This window comes from Thalassophryne amazonica, chromosome 13 (assembly GCF_902500255.1).
Source record: "Thalassophryne amazonica chromosome 13, fThaAma1.1, whole genome shotgun sequence".
Taxonomy (NCBI): Eukaryota; Metazoa; Chordata; class Actinopteri; order Batrachoidiformes; family Batrachoididae; genus Thalassophryne; species Thalassophryne amazonica.
The window spans coordinates 54,410,766-54,433,763 of record NC_047115.1 but is presented as its reverse complement, the minus strand read 5'-3'; the positions used below and the strand labels follow the sequence as shown (position 1 = coordinate 54,433,763).

The following is a 22,998-nucleotide window of genomic DNA, read 5'->3' as shown; positions in this document are numbered from 1 at the left end:
AGATGAAACATGAACGGTTTTTTTCCAATTACGGTAGTTCCACTTTGAGGTCATCAGTGCATAGAGCATCCTGCCAAAAGGTTTCAGTATCCTCAAGGTGTGTGTTTTCCCAAAGCTTAGATCAGCCTTAATGCCATTCTAGGTTAGCAGGGTTTTCATCTTGACACATTCACATTAATGCTGTTTTTGCCCTCTGTCTTTCTGATAGTGGAGACATGAACAGAGACATTTGTTGAGGTGAGCAGGCCTTCCGTTCACTGAATGTGGTCCTTGAGCCTGTTTTTGAGTTGCTGAATGAGTCATAGTTGTACTCTTGGAGAAATTTTTGAAGGTTGTCAAGTGCTCCCATTTGGAGGTAATAGTTATACCAGCCCAGTAGTACATTAATCTATGGGTTAGTGACGGGGGTACGAAAATGGGGCATTTTTTGTAACGGGGGCACAAATTCATTTCATGACAGGGGCACAAAATGTGGGGAGATATATATATTTTTTAAATTATATTTTTAATTAATTTATATCAAGTTGTAGAGATTTACTTTCAGTTTGAGTCTAAGGAAGATAATTTAGAAATTTTATATGGAGAAGCCAGACTTACTTTTTGTATTTGAAATGCCGTAACACAAAGTAAAATGTGTGAAATACCAAGGGGCTGAATACTTTTGCAAACCACTGTATACAAAGGAACAGAAGGATCATACTTGTATTGTCCGCTCGATAAGAGCGATAAATATTAGATATTGCAGTTTTTTTTCTTTTTCTTTTTTTTTTTGGTGTGTGGTCCCCCCACCCACAGCAGCAGTGCGATGTGGTCTCACATGTTCCAGATGCTTGCACTGTGCTCCTGCATGCGAGTGGACGAAAACATCGCCACTGTATCGATCACACCTGTCCAACGGTGTGTCCCTCCTGACAGCAGGTGGAATGTTTTGCGGTTCCCCATTTCGTTTTTTTGTTAGTGTATTTTCTTCTGGCTTCTGCTTCTTTCGCCCAACATCGTGTTATGTGTGAAGGAGCCATTAAACACAGCTAGCAGTTGTCAATCCTGCGTTTCTAGTCCAGCTATAACCAGTTTCCCCTACCATTTAGGGGATTAGTAGCTAAGGGTAAATTACTATTCCTCACAGGCACATGTGATAATGGATAAATGCTTGCTTTTGAAATTAAAATTAGCTTTTGAAGCTGCATTTTATCTTTACTTACATACCTCTTGTTTTATATAACATTTCAGTCCTTCCTCTCACCTCGATTCATATTACTGCTTGAACTGTCTTGCAGTTTATTTGGTATTTTAGTGGTTCAGATCTTTTTATAATTGAATAGGTTCTGTGCATCAGTGTGCAATAACACAAGAAAGCAAATTCTAATATTGGTGTTAACTGGTGTGCAGCAAATCTAACCATTTCCAGTTTCAGACCTTGAGATTATTACATCTACCAAGAACGTAATAAAATCATTGGCATTTATTTTTTTTGTTTGTCTGTTAGCAGGATTACGTCAAAACTACTACACAGATTTTGATGTTTCACCACAGATAGATATTAGGCCAGGAAAGACTCCATTCAATTTTGGAGGTGATTCAGATCCAGATTCTGATCAAGATTTCCCTTTATATAGGCTTTGAAGGATTACGTCAAAAGTACTTCATGGATTCTCACCAAATTTGCACCACAGATAGATATTATGTCCATGGAAGACTCCACTGCAGTTTGGAGGTGATCTAGATCCGGTGTCACTGGGCATGTGTCATTTCTGTGCATCAGCTGCGGTTCACTGATTTTCGCCTCGTTTCTGCTTCAAACTGCACTCCAGTCATCATCTGTCTCAGCAGCAGATATCTGAAACTTTTGTACAACAATCATGTCCACATAAATTCAGCATTATTTCATCATAAAAGATGGAGGAAGCGATCAGAGCGCAACATCCAGATGAGCTGCTGCTGCTACGTTCACTTTCAAAGCGTTAGTAGCGACTCACCGATTATCCCCTTGTTTCCGCTTAAAACTGACTTTAGAATGATGAAGAGGTTTTATCTTGTCATCTGATGGTTAATAATCACATTATACCTTTTGATTGCTTTGGGTGTAAAGACTCTCAGACGAGCTGCTGTGGTCCCAAATGACGCATGCGCAGTGAAGGCAGGATGGACCAATATTTAGCGGAGGAGCGTTCTGTCTGCGACACCGGATTCTGGATCAAGATTTCACTTTATTTAGGCTTTGAAGGATTACATCAAACTACTTCATGGTTTCTCACCATGTTTGCACCACAAATAGATATTAGGCAAAGAAAGACTCCATCAAATTTTGGACATGATCCAGATCCGGATTCAGGGTAAAGATTTCCATTTATATATATACTTTGAAGCATTACGTCAAAACTACTTCACGGAGTCACACCAAATTTACACCACAGAGAGATATTAGGACATGGAAGACTCTGCTGAATTTTGGAGGTGATCCAGATCCGGAATGGCGGATGTCAGAAATCTCAGATTGCTCTTGTTTAACATGCCATTTCATTTATGCTTGAAAAATCCTATTTTTCTTCCAATTAAAAAAAAACAACAACATTAATTACAATATGACCTATTGAAGAACAAACCCAGTGACTAAAATGGACTAAAACAATGAATGAATCCATACAGGGTGCATGTATGCATGGCCACCATGTGTGTGCTAAGTCTTCAGCTTAGTTTCATCTCTGAGTCCACTTGAGCTTTTGATGCATCACTCAGGCAGATAGCCAAGGTTCACCAATTATGCATGATTTTGCTAAAGCCCACACAGAAATCAATGTACCGTACTGTGTGAAACTAAACAGCCAAAGACAGGTGCTGCAGATTCAGAAATGAAACATTGTTTGAAACAAGTGTGCCAGAGTGAACACAAGAATAACCTGTCACCAAAGCTTGTGTTGTCCTTGTCATCTTCACTTGCACTACAAAGCATGTTTTCCTCTCCCATAGGTTCACTGTTGGAACTTGGTACTGCTGCATAATGGGTTATAAAGTGAGATCTGCGCATTTTGTCCTGTGCTTCACGCTTCTCCGTGTGTTTAGTGCAGCACAAGATGAAGATATAAGAAGTAAGAATGCTTCTGTCTTCATCATCTCACTTGCTGTGCTTGTCATTAAGTAACTGTGTATAAGTGGCGAATTTTATTTGATGTGACGCTGCCATTCTGAATAGCACCAACCTCCTGACATAACTACAGTATATCAGTATATTTGAAAAAGAACAATAGCTGTTTGTTAGTACTTCACTTCATGCTTCTAATTTTAATCTCCTGTGTTCTTCAGGTTGTAGGACGGCACCATGTGATTTGGTATTCATTCTAGATGGATCATGGAGTGTTGAAGATGTAAACTTTGAAATTGTAAAGCGATGGCTTGTCAACATTACCACAAGCTTCAATATTGGACAAAAGTTTACCCAGGTTGGAGTTGTCCAGTACAGTGATGACCCTGTCCTAGAAATACCTCTGGGGAAATTCTTGTCGAACAACGACCTCATCGCAGCAATGGAATCCATAGAGTACATGGGGGGAAACACAAGGACAGGAGCAGCCATTAAGTTTGCAACTGAGAAACTGTTTGATCTTTCTGAACGCAGCTCCACAGGGGTTTCCAGAATTGCTGTTGTCCTTACAGATGGGAAGTCTCAAGATGAGGTCTTGAAAGCAGCTGAGGTAGCACGGAAAAAAGGAGTTATTCTCTTTGCAATTGGAGTTGGTTCAGAAACAGAACAGTCTGAGTTGAGGGACATTGCAAACAAGCCATTTTCAACTTACGTCTTCTCAGTTGAGGACTATAAAGCTATTTCCAGGATCCAACAGGTCATCCGACAGAAACTGTGTGAAGGTAAGCAGTTGGAGATCAACATCTTTTGATTTCCAGACTTCATGGTAGTGTGCTGTGATTTGTTCATTCAACAAATCTATCCAGAAAATATCCTTTTTTTCCCCATGAATCTATTTGAATGTATGATGTCAAAATTATTTTTTGTAGCAAATTCCCATTGATGACAATCATGTAGTTGTGATACTGCAAACCAAACACAGTCAAAAAAAAAAAAGAAAAAAAATGGTTGAAAATTATTATGTTAGCTTGTTTTGTCATGTATAACTTTATAACATTCTGCCCAAACAAAATATATAAAAATGGATACTTCAATTTCAAGTGATAGTTGTGTACAGACTGAGGTAGCTAGCCCATTTAAAACCATCTTCACATGCTAGCTTGGTTAGTTAGCATTGGGTTGGCTCATTTGCAGGAAAAAAAAATCTGTTGCTGTAAATTCATGGAACAATATTAGGCTGCTTCCCTAAATAAACGGATCTTTATTCTTCTGCAAAGACATCTGCATTGCCAACATCACTGGCCCGGAGAAAATAACTCCATAATCACTTCCCAGGTGTCTTGTCGATTTCAAAATAGACAATGGCCATCACTGCTGAATAGATCTGTTCAAAATGTCCAGTGTTACAAAATCTTTTGGGCCACATGTTGTTCTTGTTCCTCTAATAAAATAAAAGATCTGTGCCAAATTTTATTGTAATCATACATTGTTTAGGGGTCCCCCACAAAGCAACAATTTTCCTCAAACAACCATTGTACTAATCCAGTAATTCCAGTAATGTTCTCCTCTGGGTGACCAATCAACCACCACTTTTTGTGATTAGAAACCATCACATGTACCTGTAAAAGAAAAATAATGGGATCAGAGTCTTATCCTGTTAGGATGATGTTGCCTTGCCAGGGGAGGGAGAGGAAAATGTGTTACTCTGGGGACCTCTAAATCTTATCTGATTGAGTTCAAATTTGGTCTGCACCTATAAAATGCCAAGTGGGACAAAAACAACATGTGGCCCGAAGTCTCTCACAACTGTATGTTTTCACTATATAACGTGACCACCCAACTGCTGAAATATTTCAATTTGTCACACTACATAAACAAAAACATATTACTTTGTGAATTATAATTAGTTCAGCAATTTTTTTTTTTGTATAGATTTGGCAAAGAACTTGGTCACAGTTGTTTTTCAAAATGTCATACAGGCAACATTATTAGAGCTTATGTTTAGCACTATTTTAAAAAGCAACTCTCTATGCCTTTGGTTCCAGCCCCACACATTCCATTGGTCCATTTGGACAAATGTGCATTGTGTTCCTGCTCCAACTTTAAACTGTCAAACATCATTGTCATGCGATCGTATCAGTTGTTATTTGTTTTACTTTAGACCATTATTGTTTTCCATTATGTCCCCCCTCATTCTCTATGTTTTCTCTCTTTCTGTATTACTCTGGCAGTCACTATGTTTGTCTATTACAGAAACTGTTTGCCCAGCAAAAATTCCTATCAACTCCCGCGCCGAGAAGGGTTTTGATGTCCTGTTACATTTGAATTTAGCCAAAAAGGCAAAGAAAACCCAAGGAGCGTTTTATGGCACTAAGGCCTACGAAGTAACATCTCGTCTCGACTTGAGCGAAGCTACAAGGTAATTGCTGATGCTTTATAATCATGTCATCACCATAACATTTACATATTATTTTCAGCATATTATAAATACTGATTTAAATTTTTGGTAATTCAGGTTTCTGTTTCCTGATGGCCTGCCTCCATCGTATGTTTTTGTGGCCACTTTGAAGTATAAAGGTTCTGTGGTGTTAGAAGAGTGGGACCTGTGGAGAGTACAGACACGTGATGGGAAACCACAGATGGCGGTAACTCTAAACGGGCGAGACCAAACTGTGATGTTCACCACGACCAGCGAAGCACCGAGTGGGACTCAAACAGTTGCCTTTTCGCAGCACACAACAAGGGTACAATAACACATACTGCTGTCAGGCTAAAATATATGCAGTGAATTTTCTTGATGATACTGAACAGTCTGTACACTCACTGCATGCTCGTGCAAGAATTTGACACATACAAACGAAATGTGAGGGTGTGCTTGCTGTGCACCCTTGGGTGGTATGTGGTGCCTTTGCTGTCATGGCTTGGGGCCTGTCTGTTATACCGGGGCCCCTTTTTGTGGTCAATCTTGGCTGTCATGCTCCTGTGGGACCACTTCACTTATAGTACTTGCTGTTACTTGCTGTTGGTATCGTTCTCATCAATGGTTTCTTTGTGTAACTTCGCTTCCATATGATTTGTCGCAATTTTTGCACTCCAAAGAGGGGTGGTGTTGGGCATACCTGTGCGCATGCCATATACACCTAAACACATTCACCTCTGCACACATAAAAAAGCTGTTTTTTAATGCCTTATAGTCTTCACAAATGCCAACACTATGTAGGGATTATACGGATTCTGAAGAATTTAAAGAAACTTTAAATAAGTTCAAACTATTAGTCACATACTTCAGCTGCAATGAACTATAATGAAAGGCTGTTTTTAAAATACAGCTTGTCTTTGTAAAGTAACTCCATTCACGTCAAACCCAATAAGTTTATTGAACTCAAAAATTTATTGAAACTGTGCATAAAATTTTTAAGTGGGACTGACTACTTTTTTAAAGCTACTTAATAAAGAAAGTTCCTTTCAGTTAAAACAGTAAAAACAAACAACAAAAACAAACAAAACCAAGTTGCTGAGGTGTGCCGAGCAAACATGGCCATCCTTTCCACTGTTGGCTTGGTGAGGGGAGGAGAGCACGTGGGCACGTCCATGACGTCAGGTGGAATTGCTGGAAAACTATTTGAGTGCAGTGTCAAACATGAATTGAAAGAGTTGAACACTGTGAACTTAAAATGACACAAAAGAGACAGAAAATTAGAGGTGAATGAACTTTTTTTAGTTTTTGAATGATGACAGCCCACAGCCCAAACTCTCAAATGTTTGCTGTTAGGTCTTAGGGTACTGGATAACTGATACAGCATAACACAGAAATGAACCAACATGGGAATTCTCATGGGAATTCCCAAAACAGCAATTTTGCTTTACATAAATCATGTATTAATTATTATTTTTAATGCTGTCTAATGTTACCATCATGAGAAAAGTGTCAGTCATGTTGCAGTTTGTGAATCACTTCTTTGAAGCTTGGACATTGTGTTACATTAATAAATAAACAATAATTCTTGTATACTTTAAATATTTTAACACTTTTTTCTTTTCAATGTTCATATTTAAAATCAATTTAAAGACTAGGTGACTAAGATTTTAGTTGTGGCAGCTTGGTTGTTTTTGATTCCTTTTACTGTCTTTATCAGCTAGGCAGTACTAGTTTTAAATGTTTTCTGTTCTCTTTTACATGAAAAAAGAAACTTTTTGATGAGAATTGGCACCAACTGAGGCTACTTGTCACTGAAGAGGATGTTACACTTTACGTGGATGATCTGGAAATTGAAACCCTTTCCTTGGAGCCCCCTGTTGGCATTTTCATCAATGGAAAAACCCAAGTTGGAAAATATGTTAGAAAAGAAACAACAGTACCAGTAAGTAACAATAAATAAATAAATAATAACAAACATCATCAACTGTGTTTTCAGACCTATTGCTGTTTACTTCAATAGCAATCAAACAATAAGACAACAGAATCAACTTGTTTACTGAGTAATTAAGTAAAAACTAAACACTGATTTTTGCTGATTTCTTACAAATATATATTACATGCATGATATTAAGTTATTAAACAAAAATTAGCATGTTGTCCTCACAACATCATACTTATGCTGTATTTGCATTGAAGTAGAATTACATTATGCTGCATTTGGCTGTATTGTGGGATGTAGATCACTTATGCAATCATGTCTTTGCAATCATATTGATATTTTTAATGTGCCAATAAAATGGCACTCTGTGCATGATTCATATCCATTGTATGCAATGGTCTTTTAGTCGTATGAAAAAGTTAGATTATGAATAATACAAACCGATCTAAACCTTAAGGTATGTGAAAAATGAGTCACCAAAACTGAGAAAGAATCATCTTTAATGTTTGTTTATGTTGGGTCCGTAGCAGATATCATTGTGATTGTCATTTTTTTTTCCATTAGAGACTGAGAGTTTAGTCTGTTTGATCACCTCTAAAAAAAAAAACAAAACAAACAAAAAAAAAAGGTTCATATGTTGTGATGAAATTTTGTGTAAAGATTGCCCTTGGATCAATTAGGAATTGCCCCCCCCCCCTCCCCCCCAAAAAAGGTTGGTAATCCAAATCTGCCTCAGACGTCCTCCTTTTATCTTTTCATTAATTTTCTTAGTCACTGTGAAAATGTTTTTATTTTAATTCAGTTCAATGTATTTATATAGCGTCAAATCACAACATAAGTCACCCCAAGTTGCTTCACAAGGGCAAGGTTGAACTTTTCCTAACCCCCTGAGCAAGCATGTAGGCAATAGTGGTAAGTTAAAACTGCCTCTGGTGTTTTATGATTGTTAGATGAAACCTCATTTTATTCTTCAGTGTTTTACCTTATGACATCACAAAGGTCTTATTGGGATAAAAGTCAGAATTTTCCGTTGGCAGCTGATGGAAAGACTCAATGGAGGGGTAAGATCTCTAAGCATAATTTCAAGGTGGGCTCATGAAGCTTTCCTCCATTTAACACAATCATTTAAATGTCTCCAGGTGTGCTTGGAAAATAACATTTTAAAATTGGACTTAATAAAATCAAAAGAATAGCCATCAATACATTTTAAAATAAACTCAATGACTCAGACATGTTTATGTTGAAACACACAGAGGACTTTAAGTGAAATATAAGCCATTGTTGACTTTTGATTACTAAATCCTAAGCCTTAATCAACTCACTGCACAAACAGTTTGGACTCTCTGGAGCCATTTTCCAACTAAAACCAACAAAATACCAAATAAAGGATTTTATTGGAACAATAATGCCAAGTTGGTCCAAAACATGCCCAATGACTGAAACAGTTCTGGCTGTGCATACAGAATAACCTTAATCCTTCATTTACTTTGGCAGGTTTGGACGTGTAATTTGAATCAATTATTGTATAAGAAGGGACAAAAATAAATACTTCATACGTATGCTTGTATTACCATTCATTTATACATTAGTTTGCATGGAATGTTTCTGACAGCAGAATTGTGTTGCTTTCCTAAAAAAAAAAAAATAAAATAAAAGACGATCTCTTTATAATTTTCTGCAGTTTGAAGTTCAGAAACTGCGCATCTACTGTGACCCTGAGCAGAATAACCGAGAGACTGCTTGTGAAATCCCTGGAGTTGTAAGTACTTGCCTTTCAACTGAAGACAACAAAAGATAAAGTCTTTTCACCACCCTCGCCTGACATGTGTTTTAAATCTGAAATTCACCCAATCATTTCATTATTACCTCCACAACTTCTACTGTGCGCCAGTAAAGGCTTTTGTTGCTCTTTTTCTTGTCTTGGAAAATATAAACATAAACTGAACATCATCTGTGCCACATTTTTACACACAGAAAATCATTAGTTGGAGGGAAAAACAGAGGCTCCATTGAAAGAATTTAGCAATTTTACATATTTTTTTCATGTCTCCTGGTGTTTATCAAGCATTCATGGTTTGTTATTCTGGCTCTTCGATCGCTATAATGGCAAAACCAGAGTCAAACTGCAATTTTTAATTAGTTATACGATAAACATCAAAATGTCGATGAGAAGCCTAAAACCTGCAAACGCTTGGCAAGTACCACATGTTTGTACAACCAGAATAAACTATGGTCTTCATATTAGTGAGAGGGCTTGTTGATGTTGAATACATGAACTAATGCAAGTTTGCATGCTGATGAATAATATGGTGTTTTTCCTCCCACAAAAAAAATAAAATAAATAAAAAATAAAAAATTACACTTATTTGAAATATTTTTAAAAAAATAAGCATATTCAGGGTTCTTCTGTCATGCAGTGAAAAAAAAATGCTACTTTGGATCAACTTAAAAAAATTGATGTAATTTGTTACAGCTAATTTTTTTTAGTTTTTCACAATGTATATTTATGATTTTCTAAAGTGATTCCAGCAGATTTAAACTGGAAACCACAATTTTCCATTAGACCAATGTAAATAAGTACTTTGAATGAAGTGCACCGTGTTTCACTCTTTTCAGTGTGTAATTAGCAACTGATTATCACTAGTTGCTTTTTCATTTGACTTTGTTGCACCATTATTGCAGGCTTATTAGCACATCAGTGAATTTCATATCATTTGTGTATTTTTAGGGGTTCATATGAAGAGTTCAGGCACATGGAAAATGAGATAACCATTGCAAGTGAAAGCTTACCAAGGCTTGTATCCGATAACAAAATCAATTCTGCTGCAATGCCCCATAAATCCTGTGGTAAATTCAAGTCAAGATGCGGTTTGTATGCAGAACCTCGTAAGCGCCATCCCAGTTTGTGTGCAAAACCACATAGTGAACAGCGCACCACTCACTGGCATGTATCTCGGTCACGTGATGCAAAGATTGCGGCGCCCACGAGAGCTTTTCTGATGCTGCGTTTACACATAATGACGGCACATCACGAATGCCACGAAGTATACATTCTTGGCTGCTGATCACAAATGTGATGATTTGTGGCAGAGACGTCAGGTGTCCTCAGGAACTCTGCAGCCTGTTACCACGTAACAGTGCATCGTTAAGTTCTGTCACGTTGTGATTGAGGCAAATTGTCTCCACACACACACACACCCATATTCATCCATTTGCTGATGAACAATTCAGATCGCTCCAGTATGCTCCTTTAAATCCACAGCAGAAGAACTTTGTGACTGCATGCTTAGTTGGGCTCTGTGCCATGGAGTCGTGCAGAGAGGAGGAGGAGACGGAGAGAGCCGGATGTGTGACTTCACGCGGCTCTCGTCTTGCTCGTTTTCCCAAACATCATGCGCAGCAGCAGGTGGAACACCTGCAGGAGCACGCTGAGGAGCACTGGAATGAAACTTTTAGCCGACTTGGCGTCTCTGTCCTAGTGTACATTAAAGTGATGGATTTACTGACTTTTGCAAACAAATTGAAGGTGGAGATAACAGGTTTTGCAGCCAAATATATTAAAGGTTGCTAATTAACACATTTCTGAATAAAGGTCGATTTTTGAGATTCTGCTATTTTGTTCAGTGCTCCATAACCATTTCACAACAAGAAAGAATGATTCATGGAGATGTACAACTTCCATCAGGTAAATATCCTTATTTAAAACAAGAGTGGTCTGGTGGAGATACAGGGTTTTGTGCCTGAACTCTTCATATCCAGGAAATAATGATATTACTCTGAATGTTGTACTGCTTACATCCACTTCTGTCCCATTCTCCTTCTTAGTTACAATTACCTCATCTTGTTAATTTCAGTGCTCCAATAGTGCTGATTACATTGAACCAACACAAGAGCCATGTACTTGTCCTCCCGGAGCCCCTGGATCTCCAGGCACCAAGGTGACCTATTCAAAACATTTTTTTTTTCATTTTCAGCTGTACCTTTGCATCTTATTTCTGTCATAACTTTTTAGTCACCTTTACATTGTAATGACTATGTATTTCACATAAGCAGTATAACGGTATTTGTGACAGGAGGTGCTATGTAAACCCAAGTGCAAGACGCACACCTCTCAATACGTTGAATAGAGAACAGTTTATTGACAGGTTTATGAGCAGCGGCAGGGAGATAACATCCAGCGAACCCCTAGGCAGAGCAATGAGTTGGTAACAGCTTGTAAAAATAAAACCAAAGCTTCAAAACTTTGTGCATTTATAGTAAGTTTAATAATAATTTCTACCACATTTAGCAGTGGGCTGATAATTCTGGAACTACTGCTTACAAGCATTCTTCCACTGATTGATTTCAACGTAACTAGAGTTGTTGTTGTGTGGGCCGCTGAAGAGGAGGTACTGCTGGCCCACCACCACTAGAGGGCGCCCTGCCTGGAGTGCGGGCTCCAGGCACCGGAGGGCGCTGCCACCTTACAGGAGCAGCCAGGATGACAGCTGTCACCCATCACTGGAGACAGCTGATCCCAATCAATAAGGAGGTATATCAGCAGGACGGCATCTCCACCTCAGTTGCCGAGATATCGCCTTACCAAAGAGGTAATAATCTCAGCCTACACATACGTGTGACTTTAAGTGTAATCTTGTTGATTATCTGTAGGACAGCTGACTACCAGACAGCATTTAGATAAGTACTCACCTTCCTACATTTCTTGTTTGTTGTTGACGAGAGGTGGAGGTGGACTCTCCACCCTCCGTGTTGCTGGGTGCAGCCGCATCCACACCTGACTGTTTCTGTTTCCTGCCAGCAGTACCGGATCCGACGAGCGGAGGCAGTGGCCACCTGGGAATTCGGGACTTGGCGGCTCCAGTATTCCCGGGGTTCGGTGGCAGAGGAAATCGGGTTGGTTCCGGTTCGACTTGGACAGACGTCTCCTATTGTCGAGCCTGCCCACACGACACCGTTGTAATTAAGCTCAATCTCCATATTGTAATCGGTTGTATTTGTTGTGCCTGTTTCACAACAGTAAAAGCAGTGTTATTTGACTCCTCCATTGTCCGTTCATTTGCACCCCCTGTTGTGGGTCCGTGTTCCTACACTTTCACAACAGGATATCTCAGCCAACGTCATGGATCCCGAGGGGCGTCAACCGGCTGTTGAACGGCCAATGGAAGACCAGGACGCGCAGGCGTCCTCGGGAGGGGTGATCGGTGAGTTGCAGCGGATCCTCGCCGCTTTCACGACTCGGATGGATTTAATGACCGAGCAGAACGTCCTCCTGAACCGCAGGGTGGAGGCTCTCGCCGCACAAGTGGAAGCGCGCCCCCTGGGCGCCGCTGCGGCTCTCCCTCCTGTCGACCCTGTGCGTAACAGCTATGTTCCACTGGTCCTCCAACGACCCCCCCCCACCTTCCACTGAAGCTTACATAAGCCCCCCAGAGCCGTACGGAGGCTGTGTGGAGACGTGCGCAGATTTTCTTATGCAGTGCTCGCTCGTCTTCGCACAGCGTCCAGTCATGTACGCGACCGATGCTAGCAAGGTAGCTTATGTAATAAACCTGCTTCGCGGTGAGGCACGCGCTTGGGCTACAGCGCTCTGGGAGCAGAATTCACGGCTCCTTCTGAGATATGATGGGTTTGTGAGGGAGCTCAGAACCGTGTTCGATCACCCTAATAGAGGCGAAACCGCTTCAACCGTGCTACTGTCAATGAGACGGGGGCGTCGGAGCGCAGCCGCCTATGCAGTCGACTTCCGCATCGCGGCTGCGAGGTCCGGCTGGAATAGCACTGCGCTCCGCGCCGCCTTCGTAAACGGACTGTCATTTGTTCTTAAGGAGCATCTGGTGGCTAAGGACGAACCGCGGGATTTAGATGGGCTCATCGATCTCGTCATACGGTTAGACAACCGGTTAGAAGAACGTCGGCGGGAACGAGACGAAGGGCGTGGCCGGGCACGCGCCGTCCCTCTCCCTTCCGGTTCCGACCGCGCTCCGCCCTCCCCACGCTTCACGGCCCCTGCGCTCCGTGGGACCACAGCTCCCCCTACTGACGAAGCTATGGACACGAGTAGGGCAACATTTAGGGCACCGGATGCACAGAGGAGACGGGCCCACGGAGCTTGTTTTGTTTGTGGTGCCATAGAGCACCATGTGAGAGACTGCCCCGAGCGGTTAAAACTCCAACGCCCGCCCCTAGAGACTGGGCTAGGGGTGGGCCGAGACATTCACGTGGGACACACCCACATTGCCACACGACTCCCAGTCACGATCCTTTATGAGGACTCAACCCTGAAGGCCTCAGCACTGGTGGACAAGGGCTCTGAAGGGAATCTGTTGGACAGCAGATGGGCCAGGGAGATAGGGCTCCCTCTGGTGGCACTTACCTCGCCTGTTCAGGTTCGGGCACTAGATGGCTCCCTACTCCCTCCGATCACGCATAAGACACCTCCTGTAACTCTGGTGGTGTCAGGAAATCACCGGGAGGTGATCGAGTTTTTGTGACCCCAGGCCACCTCCCGTGTGGTTTTAGGATTTCCCTGGATGTTGAGCCAATCCCGGTATTGATTGGCCGTCCGGGGTAGTGGTGCAGTGGAGCGAGACCTGCCATCGGGGTGTGTCTAGGTTCCTCGGTTCCTCCCGGCTCCCAAGCTAAGGGAGGAGGTCAGAGTCCCGCCCAATCTGGGGACGGTGCCGGTGGAGTACCACGACCTTGTTGACGTGTCAGCAAGGATCTGGCTCTCACTCTTCCCCCCCACCGTCCGTATGATTGTGCCATTGATTTGGTTCCGGGCAGTGAGTTCCCGTCCAGTAGGCTGTACAACCTCTCACGGCCTGAGCGCGAATCAATGGAGACCTACATCCGGGACTCGTTAGCTGCCGGGTTGATCCGGAATTCCACCTCCCCGATGGGTGCAGGTTTCTTTTTGTGGGTAAAAAAGACGGCGGACTTCGTCCATGCATTGATTATAGGGGGTTGAACGAGATCACGGTTCGCAACTGATACCCGTTGCCCCTGTTGGATTCAGTGTTCACACCCCTACATGGAGCCCAGATTTTCACCAAGCTCGATCTTAGAAATGCGTACCACCTGGTTCGGATCCGGAAGGGAGACGAGTGGAAGACGGCATTTAACACCCCTTAGGTCACTTTGAGTACCTGGTCATGCCGTTCGGCTCTCACAAACGCTCCCGCGACTTTCCAAGCGTTGGTTAACGATGTCTTGCGGGATTTCCTGCACCGGTTCGTCTTCGTATATCTAGACGACATACTCATCTTTTCTCCGGACCCTGAGACCATGTCCAGCATGTACGTCAGGTCCTGCAGCGGTTGTTGGAGAACCGGCTGTTTGTGAAGGGCGAGAAGTGTGAGTTCCACCGCACGTCTTTGTCCTTCTTGGGGTTCATTATCTCCTCCAACTCCGTCGCTCCTGATCCAGCCAAGGTTGCGGCGGTGAGAGACTGGCCCCAACCCACAAGCCGTAGGAAGTTGCAACAGTTCCTCGGCTTTGCTAATTTCTACAGGAGGTTCATTAAGGGCTACAGTCAGGTAGTTAGCCCCCTGACAGCCTGACCTCACCAAAAGTCCCCTTCACCTGGTCGGATCGGTGCGGTGCCGCATTCAAGGAGTTGAAACGGCGCTTCTTGTCTGCACCTGTTCTGGTGCAGCCCGATCCTAGTCGCCAGTTAGTGGTTGAAGTGGACGCCTCGGACTCAGGGATAGGAGCCGTGCTGTCCCAGAACGGGAAGACCGATAAGGTCCTTCACCCGTGTGCCTATTTTTCCCGCAGGTTGACCCCAGCCGAACGGAACTATGACGTCGGCAATCGAGAGCTCCTTGCGGTGAGAGAGGCTCTTGAGGAGTGGAGACATCTGTTGGAGGGAACGTCCGTGCCATTCAAGGTTTTCACTGACCACCGGAACCTGGAGTATATCAGGACCGCCAAGCGTCTGAATCCCAGGCAAGCCCGCTGGTCACTGTTCTTCGGCCGTTTTGACTTCCGGATCACCTACCGTCCCGGGACCAAAAATCAAAGATCGGATGCTTTGTCCTGGGTACATGAAGATGAGGTCAAAACGGAGTCGTCGGATCCCCCCGGATTCCCATCATCCCGGAGTCCGCTATCGTGGCCGCCCTCACCTGGGACGTGGAGAAGACCGTCCGGGAGGCCCTGACACGAGACCCGGACCCTGGAACCGGACCAAAGAACAAACTCTACGTCCCACCAGAAGCCAGGGCTGCAGTTCTGGACTTCTGTCACGGTTCTAAGCTCTCCTGTCATCCTGGGGTGCGAAGAACCGTGGCAGTCGTCTGGCAGCGCTTCTGGTGGGCGTCCCTGGAGGCCGACGTCCGGGGTTACATCCAGGCCTGTACCACCTGCGCCAGGGGCAAGGCCGACCACCGCAAGACATCGGGATTGCTACAGCCGCTGCCCGTGCCTCATCGCCCCTGGTCTCACATCGGCCTGGATTTTGTCACGGGTCTCCCGCCGTCCCAGGGAAACACCGTCATCCTCACGATAGTGGACCGATTCTCCAAGGCGGCCCACTTCATGGCCCTCCCGAAGCTACCAACGGCCCAGGAGACAGCGGACCTCCTAGTCCACCACGTCGTCCGTCTGCATGGGATACCATCAGACATCGTCTCCGATTGCGTTCCCCAGTTCTCCTCGCATGTTTGGAGGAGCTTTTGCCGGGAACTGGGGGCCACGGTCAGTCTCTCGTCCGGGTATCACCCCCAGACCAACGGACAAGCAGAACGGGCCAACCAGGAGATGGAGCAGACCCTACGCTGTGTGACAGCCGCGCACCCGACGGCCTGGAGTACCCACCTGGCCTGGATCGAGTACGCCCACAACAGTCAAGTGTCATCAGCCACTGGCCTCTCCCCTTTCGAGGTGTGCTTGGGGTATCAACCCCCGTTGTTTCCGGTGGTTGAGGGGGAGGTCGGTGTGCCCTCGGTCCAGGCCCACCTACGGAAGTGCCGTCGGGTGTGGCGTGCCACCCGTTCTGCTTTGTTAAGGGCCCGGACAAGGGCGAAGAACCATGCAGACCGGCGGCGGGCCCCGTCTCCCACGTATCGTCCTGGGCAGGAAGTGTGGTTGTCCACCAAGGACATTCCCCTTCAAGTGGACTCCCCAAAACTGCAAGAACGATACATCGGTCCGTACAAGATACTCAAGGTCATCAATCCCGCCGCAGTGAGGCTCCAGCTTCCGGCCTCACTGCGGATTCATCCAGTATTCCACGTCTCTAGGATTAAACCTCATCACACCTCACCCCTCTGCACTCCGGGTCCGGCGCCACCTCCTGCCCGGATTATCGACGGTGAGCCGGCTTGGACCGTGCGCCGGCTCCTCGACGTCCGACGGATGGGCCGGGGTTTTCAGTATCTGGTGGACTGGGAGGGGTACGGCCCCGAAGAACGCTCCTGGGTGAAGAAGGGCTTCATCCTGGACCCGGCCCTCCTGGCCGACTTCTACCGTCGCCACCCTGACAAACCCGGTCGTGCGCCAGGAGGCGCCCGTTGAGGGGGGGTCCTGTTGTGTGGGCCGCTGAAGAGGAGGTACTGCTGGCCCACCACCACTAGAGGGCGCCCTGCCTGGAGTGCGGGCTCCAGGCACCGGAGGGCGCTGCCGCCTTACAGGAGCAGCCAGGATGACAGCTGTCACCCATCACTGGAGACAGCTGATCCCAATCAATAAGGAGGTATATCAGCAGGACGGCATCTCCACCTCAGTTGCCGAGATATCGCCTTACCAAAGAGGTAATAATCTCAGCCTACACATACGTGTGACTTTAAGTGTAATCTTGTTGATTATCTGTAGGACAGCTGACTACCAGACAGCATTTAGATAAGTACTCACCTTCCTACATTTCTTGTTTGTTGTTGACGAGAGGTGGAGGTGGACTCTCCACCCTCCGTGTTGCTGGGTGCAGCCGCATCCACACCTGACTGTTTCTGTTTCCTGCCAGCAGTACCGGATCCGACGAGCGGAGGCAGTGGCCACCTGGGAATTCGGGACTTGGCGGCTCCCGTATTCCCGGGGTTCGGTGGCAGAGGAAATCGGGTTGGTTCCGGTTCGACTTGGACAGACGTCTCCTATCGTCGAGCCTGCCCGCACGACACCGTTGTAATTAAGCTCAATCTCCATATTGTAATCGGTTGTATTTGTTGTGCCTGTTTCACAACAGTAAAAGCAGTGTTATTTGACTCCTCCATTGTCCGTTCATTTGCGCCCCCTGTTGTGGGTCCGTGTTCCTACACTTTCACAACAGTTGTTCAGTAATGTTTTACAAAAATGAACACTCTACACATTATAAAAGACCTTGTTATCAAATATATGTTCAATACATTAATAATCAGTATGATAATATATGATGTATGATTGACAAAAAAGCTAATGCATTAATTTTCCTACTTACTTTAGGGAGAACAAGGAAACATGGGCAAACCTGGTCAGCCTGGACCTGCTGGTGCTGATGGTAAGCCTGTGAGTACTACATAGTTCAATATACAACCATATAATACATAGCCACCAACAATAGCACCACGTACAGTGCACTCAGAACATTTATAGCTCCATCAAGACTAAACTGTCCCATGTTAAATGTTGTTAATGAAGCTGAAGTGCGTGGTGGGGGGGGAATAAATTTAAAGGGACTGTGTACCTCATTCAAATTATGCACGTATAACGTAGCACCCTAAAATCTTAATTTTCATCCCACATTTTCACATTTTCAGAATAAATTCAGTTATACAGGGTTAATAGCTTTGATTTGGGGATGCTGTTTTGCACTTGAATGAATATTTCATGAACATTTGAATTTTTGGCCATTTTTTCAGTGCACCTAATGATGGGCATGATCGTAAAGTAAAATGAATTAAATTCAACTAATCAAATTCAATTTAGGGAAGGAGATTGATCACATACTTGTGGGAAGATTCAGGAGTTTTATACAGAATTGTGAGGGTCTGTAGCAGTGCTATTTCCATAGAATTGATGTACCTCCCCCAAGAATCCAATTGAAATCCCACAGACTTCTAACTGCTTGATGTTCCAAACTTCTCAACATCAAGATTAACCTGTTTCTGGGGTGTTCACATGCAATATGGGTGGATGACTTGCCATAGATGTTATCAGGTATTGCACTGGAGTTGCCAGGGTTAGATGAGTTTTTTTTTTTTTTTTTTTTCTTTCAGTTTTTTGACGGCTCTCTGAGTATCATGCAAAAGAGTCAAAACAGTCATATTGCATGGCTTGGTGGAAATTCCAGACTCTATTTGGAGCTGAGAAAGTATCTGCAGCAGAGTAGAAGGAAGACCTTCTTGGTTCTACTTGAAAAAGGAAAGGATTTCCTGGATTGCAGGAACTCCAGGCGCATTTCTTTGCTCTCTATGCTAGGCAAGGTACTTACAAGGGTAATTCTGAACAAGGTTCAGTCTCAGTTACTTGCCACTCAGTGTGAAGCTGGAATGGACTCATGCTCAAGAAGTCAGCCATCGACTATATCCCAGCTCTGCAAGTGCTCACTGAACACAAGTGTCAGTATTGGCAGTGCTCCTATGCAGAAGGGGTTACTTCTCACAAAGTGTTTCAGTCAGCTGACCAAGATGTCTGATGCCTTAACAGTGAATTCTGATGTTTGTGAGAACAGGCTCCTAATTTGTTCAGTACTTGGATGGACTGGGTGTTGGGGAGTGCTGTGAAGTCGAGTAACATATAGTGCATCTGGAAAGGATTCACAGCTCTTCACTTTTTCCACATTTTGTTATGTTATAGCCTTGTTCCAAAATGGAATAAATTCATTTTTCCCCCTCAAAATTCTACTCACAACAACCCATAATGACAAGATGAAAAAAGTTTTTTTTTTTTTTTGCAAATTTATTAAAAATAAAAACTAATAAATGACATGTACATGTACGTAAGTATTCACACCCTTGCACCAACAAAGTTCAATGCTTTGTTGATGCACCTTTGGCGGCAACTGCAGCCTCAAGTCTCCTTGAATATGATGTCACAAGCTTGGTGCACCTATCTTTGCGCAGTTTTTCCCCATTCTTCTTTGCAGCACCTCTCAAGCTCCATCAGGTTGGATGAGGAGCATCGGTGCACAGCCATTTTCAGATCTCTCCAGAGATATTCAATTGGATTCAGACCTGGGCTGTGGCTGGGCCACTCAAGGATATTCACAAAGTTGTCTTGAGGCCAGTCTTTTGATATCTAGGCTGTGTGCTTAGGGTCATTGTCCTGCAGTCCCCCAGCCTGAGGTCAAGAGTGCTCTGGAGCAGGTTTTCATCCAGGATGTCTCTGTACATTCCTGCATTAATTTTCCCCTCCTGACTAGTCTCCCAGTTTCTGCTGCTGAAAAACATCCCCACAGCATGATGCTGCCAACATAATGCTTCACTGTAGGGATGGTGCCTGGTTTCCTTTAAACATGACACCTGGCATTCACACCAAAAAGTTCAATCTGTGTCTCATCAGACCAGATAATTTTGTTTCTTATGGTCTGAAAGTCTTTCAGGTGCCTTTTGGAAAACACCGGGCAGGCTCCCATGTGTCTTTTCCTCAGGAGTGGCTTCTGTCTGGCCACTCTACCATACAGGCCTGATTGGTTGATTGCTGCAGAGATGGTTGTCCTTCTGGAAGGTTCTCCTCTCTCCACAGAGGAATGCTGGAGCTCTGACAGAGTGGTTCTTGGTCACCTCCCTGACTAAGGCCCTTCTCCCCCGATCGCTCAGTTTAGACGGGCAGCAAGTTCTACGATCTGGTGGATCCAAACTTCTTCCATTTATGGATGATGGAGGCCACTCTGCTCATTGGGACCATCAAAGTAGCAGAAATGTTTCTGTACCCTTCTCCAAATTTGTACCTCGAAACAGTCCTGTCTCAGAGGTCTACAGACAGTTCCTTTGACTTCATCGTTGGTTGTGCTATAATAATAGGAACCAAAGAATAAATGTGAGAAAAGGCACTAATTGAAGAGTTACAGTGTTGGCTGGAGGGTCTCATCCAAGGTCTTAGAGCACCAAGGTGTCTGGCCTTGGTAGTGGACAAGGTGCCATCCATGTACATGTGATTTCTTAGTGGGTTTTTTTTTCTTTTTAAAATAAATGTGCAAGAAAAAATCACATTGTCATTATGGGGTATTGTGTGTAGAATTTCGAGGGAAAAAATTATTTCATGTATTTTGGAATATGGTTGTAACATTAAAAAATGTGGAAAAAGTGAAGTGCTGTGAGTACTTTCCAGATATACTAGATGTCTTTGTTGATGAAGAAAGGTTCATTGACCATGACTTTGCAGATGATAGTGTGATCTTTGTGGAATCGATGGCATTAGAAAAGATGAATGAGGAGTAAGAGCCAGGTTTTTGATCACTTCCTGGACTCAGCCATTAGAGATATATCTGTATGCGGTGAAAGCATCAAACCTTTAGAAAAATTCACATCTTGGCAGAAGCATGCATGTCAGTGGGTTCTGAGCCTTTAAGATTGAGAGACACCTGGCACTGTGAAACTTGGACACTGATCAGTGACCCAAAGCAGTGACTGGATGTCTTTAGTACTACGTCTTTCTGGAGAATCCTTGGGTACTGCTAGAGTGATTTTATGTCAAATGAATGTTACTTAGGGAAACTCAGATGAGGTGTATCACTTGCATCATGAGGGAAAGTCAGTTATGACATTATGGCCACGTCGTGCCTTTTTATGTGTGATCCAGCCCTAGTGCTTTTGGAAAGGTCAAGCGTAAACCCATGTACAGTCATTTCCCTAGTTACTGGGACTGTGACACAGATTTATATTTTTGCCTGTAGACAACAACACAATAGAGTTTAAACAAAAAACTCAAGATGTGCTTGTCATGTTGACTGTAAGCTTTAATTCAAAGGGTTTAACAAATTTATTGCATTAAACACTGTATTTAAGAAGTAGAGTCATTTTCAAACACTTTAAGTCATAAGACTAAACACAAGGATTAGAAAACCACGGCTGTACAATATTCTTAAAATTTCTGATGCAAAGTCCAGGCCAAAGCTGCAGAATCATGTATGCATGATCAAGCGTGTGTTTGCCGTGTTTTTAATTCTAAAGGGACTCCCTGGTATTAGAGGAAATCCAGGTCTGCCAGGCCCACCGGGAGTAAAGGTAAAGCAATTAGAATTACACAATATCTTTACATCACTGAGTGCTGACAGTTCAAAACTGATTTCTATGTACCTTCTTTTAGGGCCCACATGGAGCAGATGGGTACAAAGGGGAGCAGGGGAGGCCTGGTGTTGTGGTAGGATGGTCAAAAGAATAAATGTTAGCACAGTCTGATACTCCACTTGTGATGACTGAAAACACCCTTTGTGACACAATTCTGCTTTTTCAGGGTGAAATGGGTCCACCTGGATTACCAGGAACACCTGGAAAATCAGGAGAAAAGGTAATATTTAAAATATCTGCTCATCAGTATACTGTTTTTTGACTAAATATGGATGCAACTGTGGAAATACTCTTGATTATTTTGTATAAAATGTAATAGATGTTTAAATGATGAAATCAGAATGAGTCAGATAAATGCATTAACCAAACATATGTTTGTGTAATTCATAATGCATGAAACCTATACTAAATTGTCACTGTAGATCATCTTTTCATGTGAAAACAAAAGTCGGAAATCCCTGCTAGACACATCACTGTGAACCGTTTGACCATTTTTACATCAATCAATCCAAGCATATGTTATTAATATAAAGCTAGTTCCTCAAAGAAAGCAAAAACGTCTGTGGAGCGAGAGCTGTTTTTAGAATATGCTTGAAGAAAATGACAACCTTTTAAAATGGGTGTGTTTATATTCCCTGACTTTATTCCATCAATTGTTTAAAAACTAACAGTTGTATGTTTTGCACGATTTTTAGTGCTCCTTCAACTCAATACACGTGAAAGCAATACAAAGAATAATGAAGACAATGTCCAAATAACACATCGTGGGAACCAAAAAAGTTTGCCAAACAAGAATCATTTTGTCAAACACCTAGACAGCCAAATCCTCAGAATTAATTCAACTTCCATCATGTTAAAAATAATTCATATATTACACTCAAGATTACACTGAAGATAGTGTTAAAATCCCAACTGTTCACTACCGTCAACTTACTTTATGACATATGAAGGTGTAATTTTCAACACTATACAGAAGTACGCTCTGAAGAGTTGGGCATTGTACAGACACTGGCCTCAGGTTGCTTTGAACCTCTACCTTTCTGGTTGTTGGGTACTTCCATAGCATCACCATTAAAAACTTGCATGGTTTCCCCATTTCTCTCTTAATTCCTGGTCAGGTCAGACCTGAGACCATGCATTTCTGCATCCGCCACACCACAAAACTGCCTTTGGTGTTGGATAGCAGCCACCCAGTTAGACAAGTGGTACATCTCCACCTCTCAGAAGTAACCTCTACCTGCCTTTGCATCTGTCACTGAGGTGAAACATGGGCAACCCCTTGGGCTTCTCCAGCAGCTGGGGTCCTCAAAACAGAAACACCTGCATGCTGGATCATGCCCAGAGAAACGTGCTACATGGA

At 43.5% G+C, this 22,998-nt stretch overlaps 1 protein-coding gene across 1 annotated transcript in view; it reads left to right on the top strand.

The window, feature by feature from the left end:
• col21a1 (collagen, type XXI, alpha 1) overlaps window positions 1-22,998 on the top strand; it is a 79,012-nt gene that overhangs the window by 14,578 nt on the left and 41,436 nt on the right. The window contains exons 2-12 of the mRNA XM_034185289.1: window positions 2,968-3,086; window positions 3,301-3,861; window positions 5,333-5,498; window positions 5,595-5,823; window positions 7,267-7,440; window positions 9,119-9,196; window positions 11,292-11,375; window positions 17,854-17,916; window positions 21,522-21,575; window positions 21,658-21,711; window positions 21,805-21,858. Of these exons, the coding sequence (XP_034041180.1) occupies window positions 2,999-3,086; window positions 3,301-3,861; window positions 5,333-5,498; window positions 5,595-5,823; window positions 7,267-7,440; window positions 9,119-9,196; window positions 11,292-11,375; window positions 17,854-17,916; window positions 21,522-21,575; window positions 21,658-21,711; window positions 21,805-21,858 (1,605 nt within the window). The 5' untranslated portion in view covers window positions 2,968-2,998. The remainder of the gene's footprint in view (window positions 1-2,967; window positions 3,087-3,300; window positions 3,862-5,332; window positions 5,499-5,594; window positions 5,824-7,266; window positions 7,441-9,118; window positions 9,197-11,291; window positions 11,376-17,853; window positions 17,917-21,521; window positions 21,576-21,657; window positions 21,712-21,804; window positions 21,859-22,998) is intronic.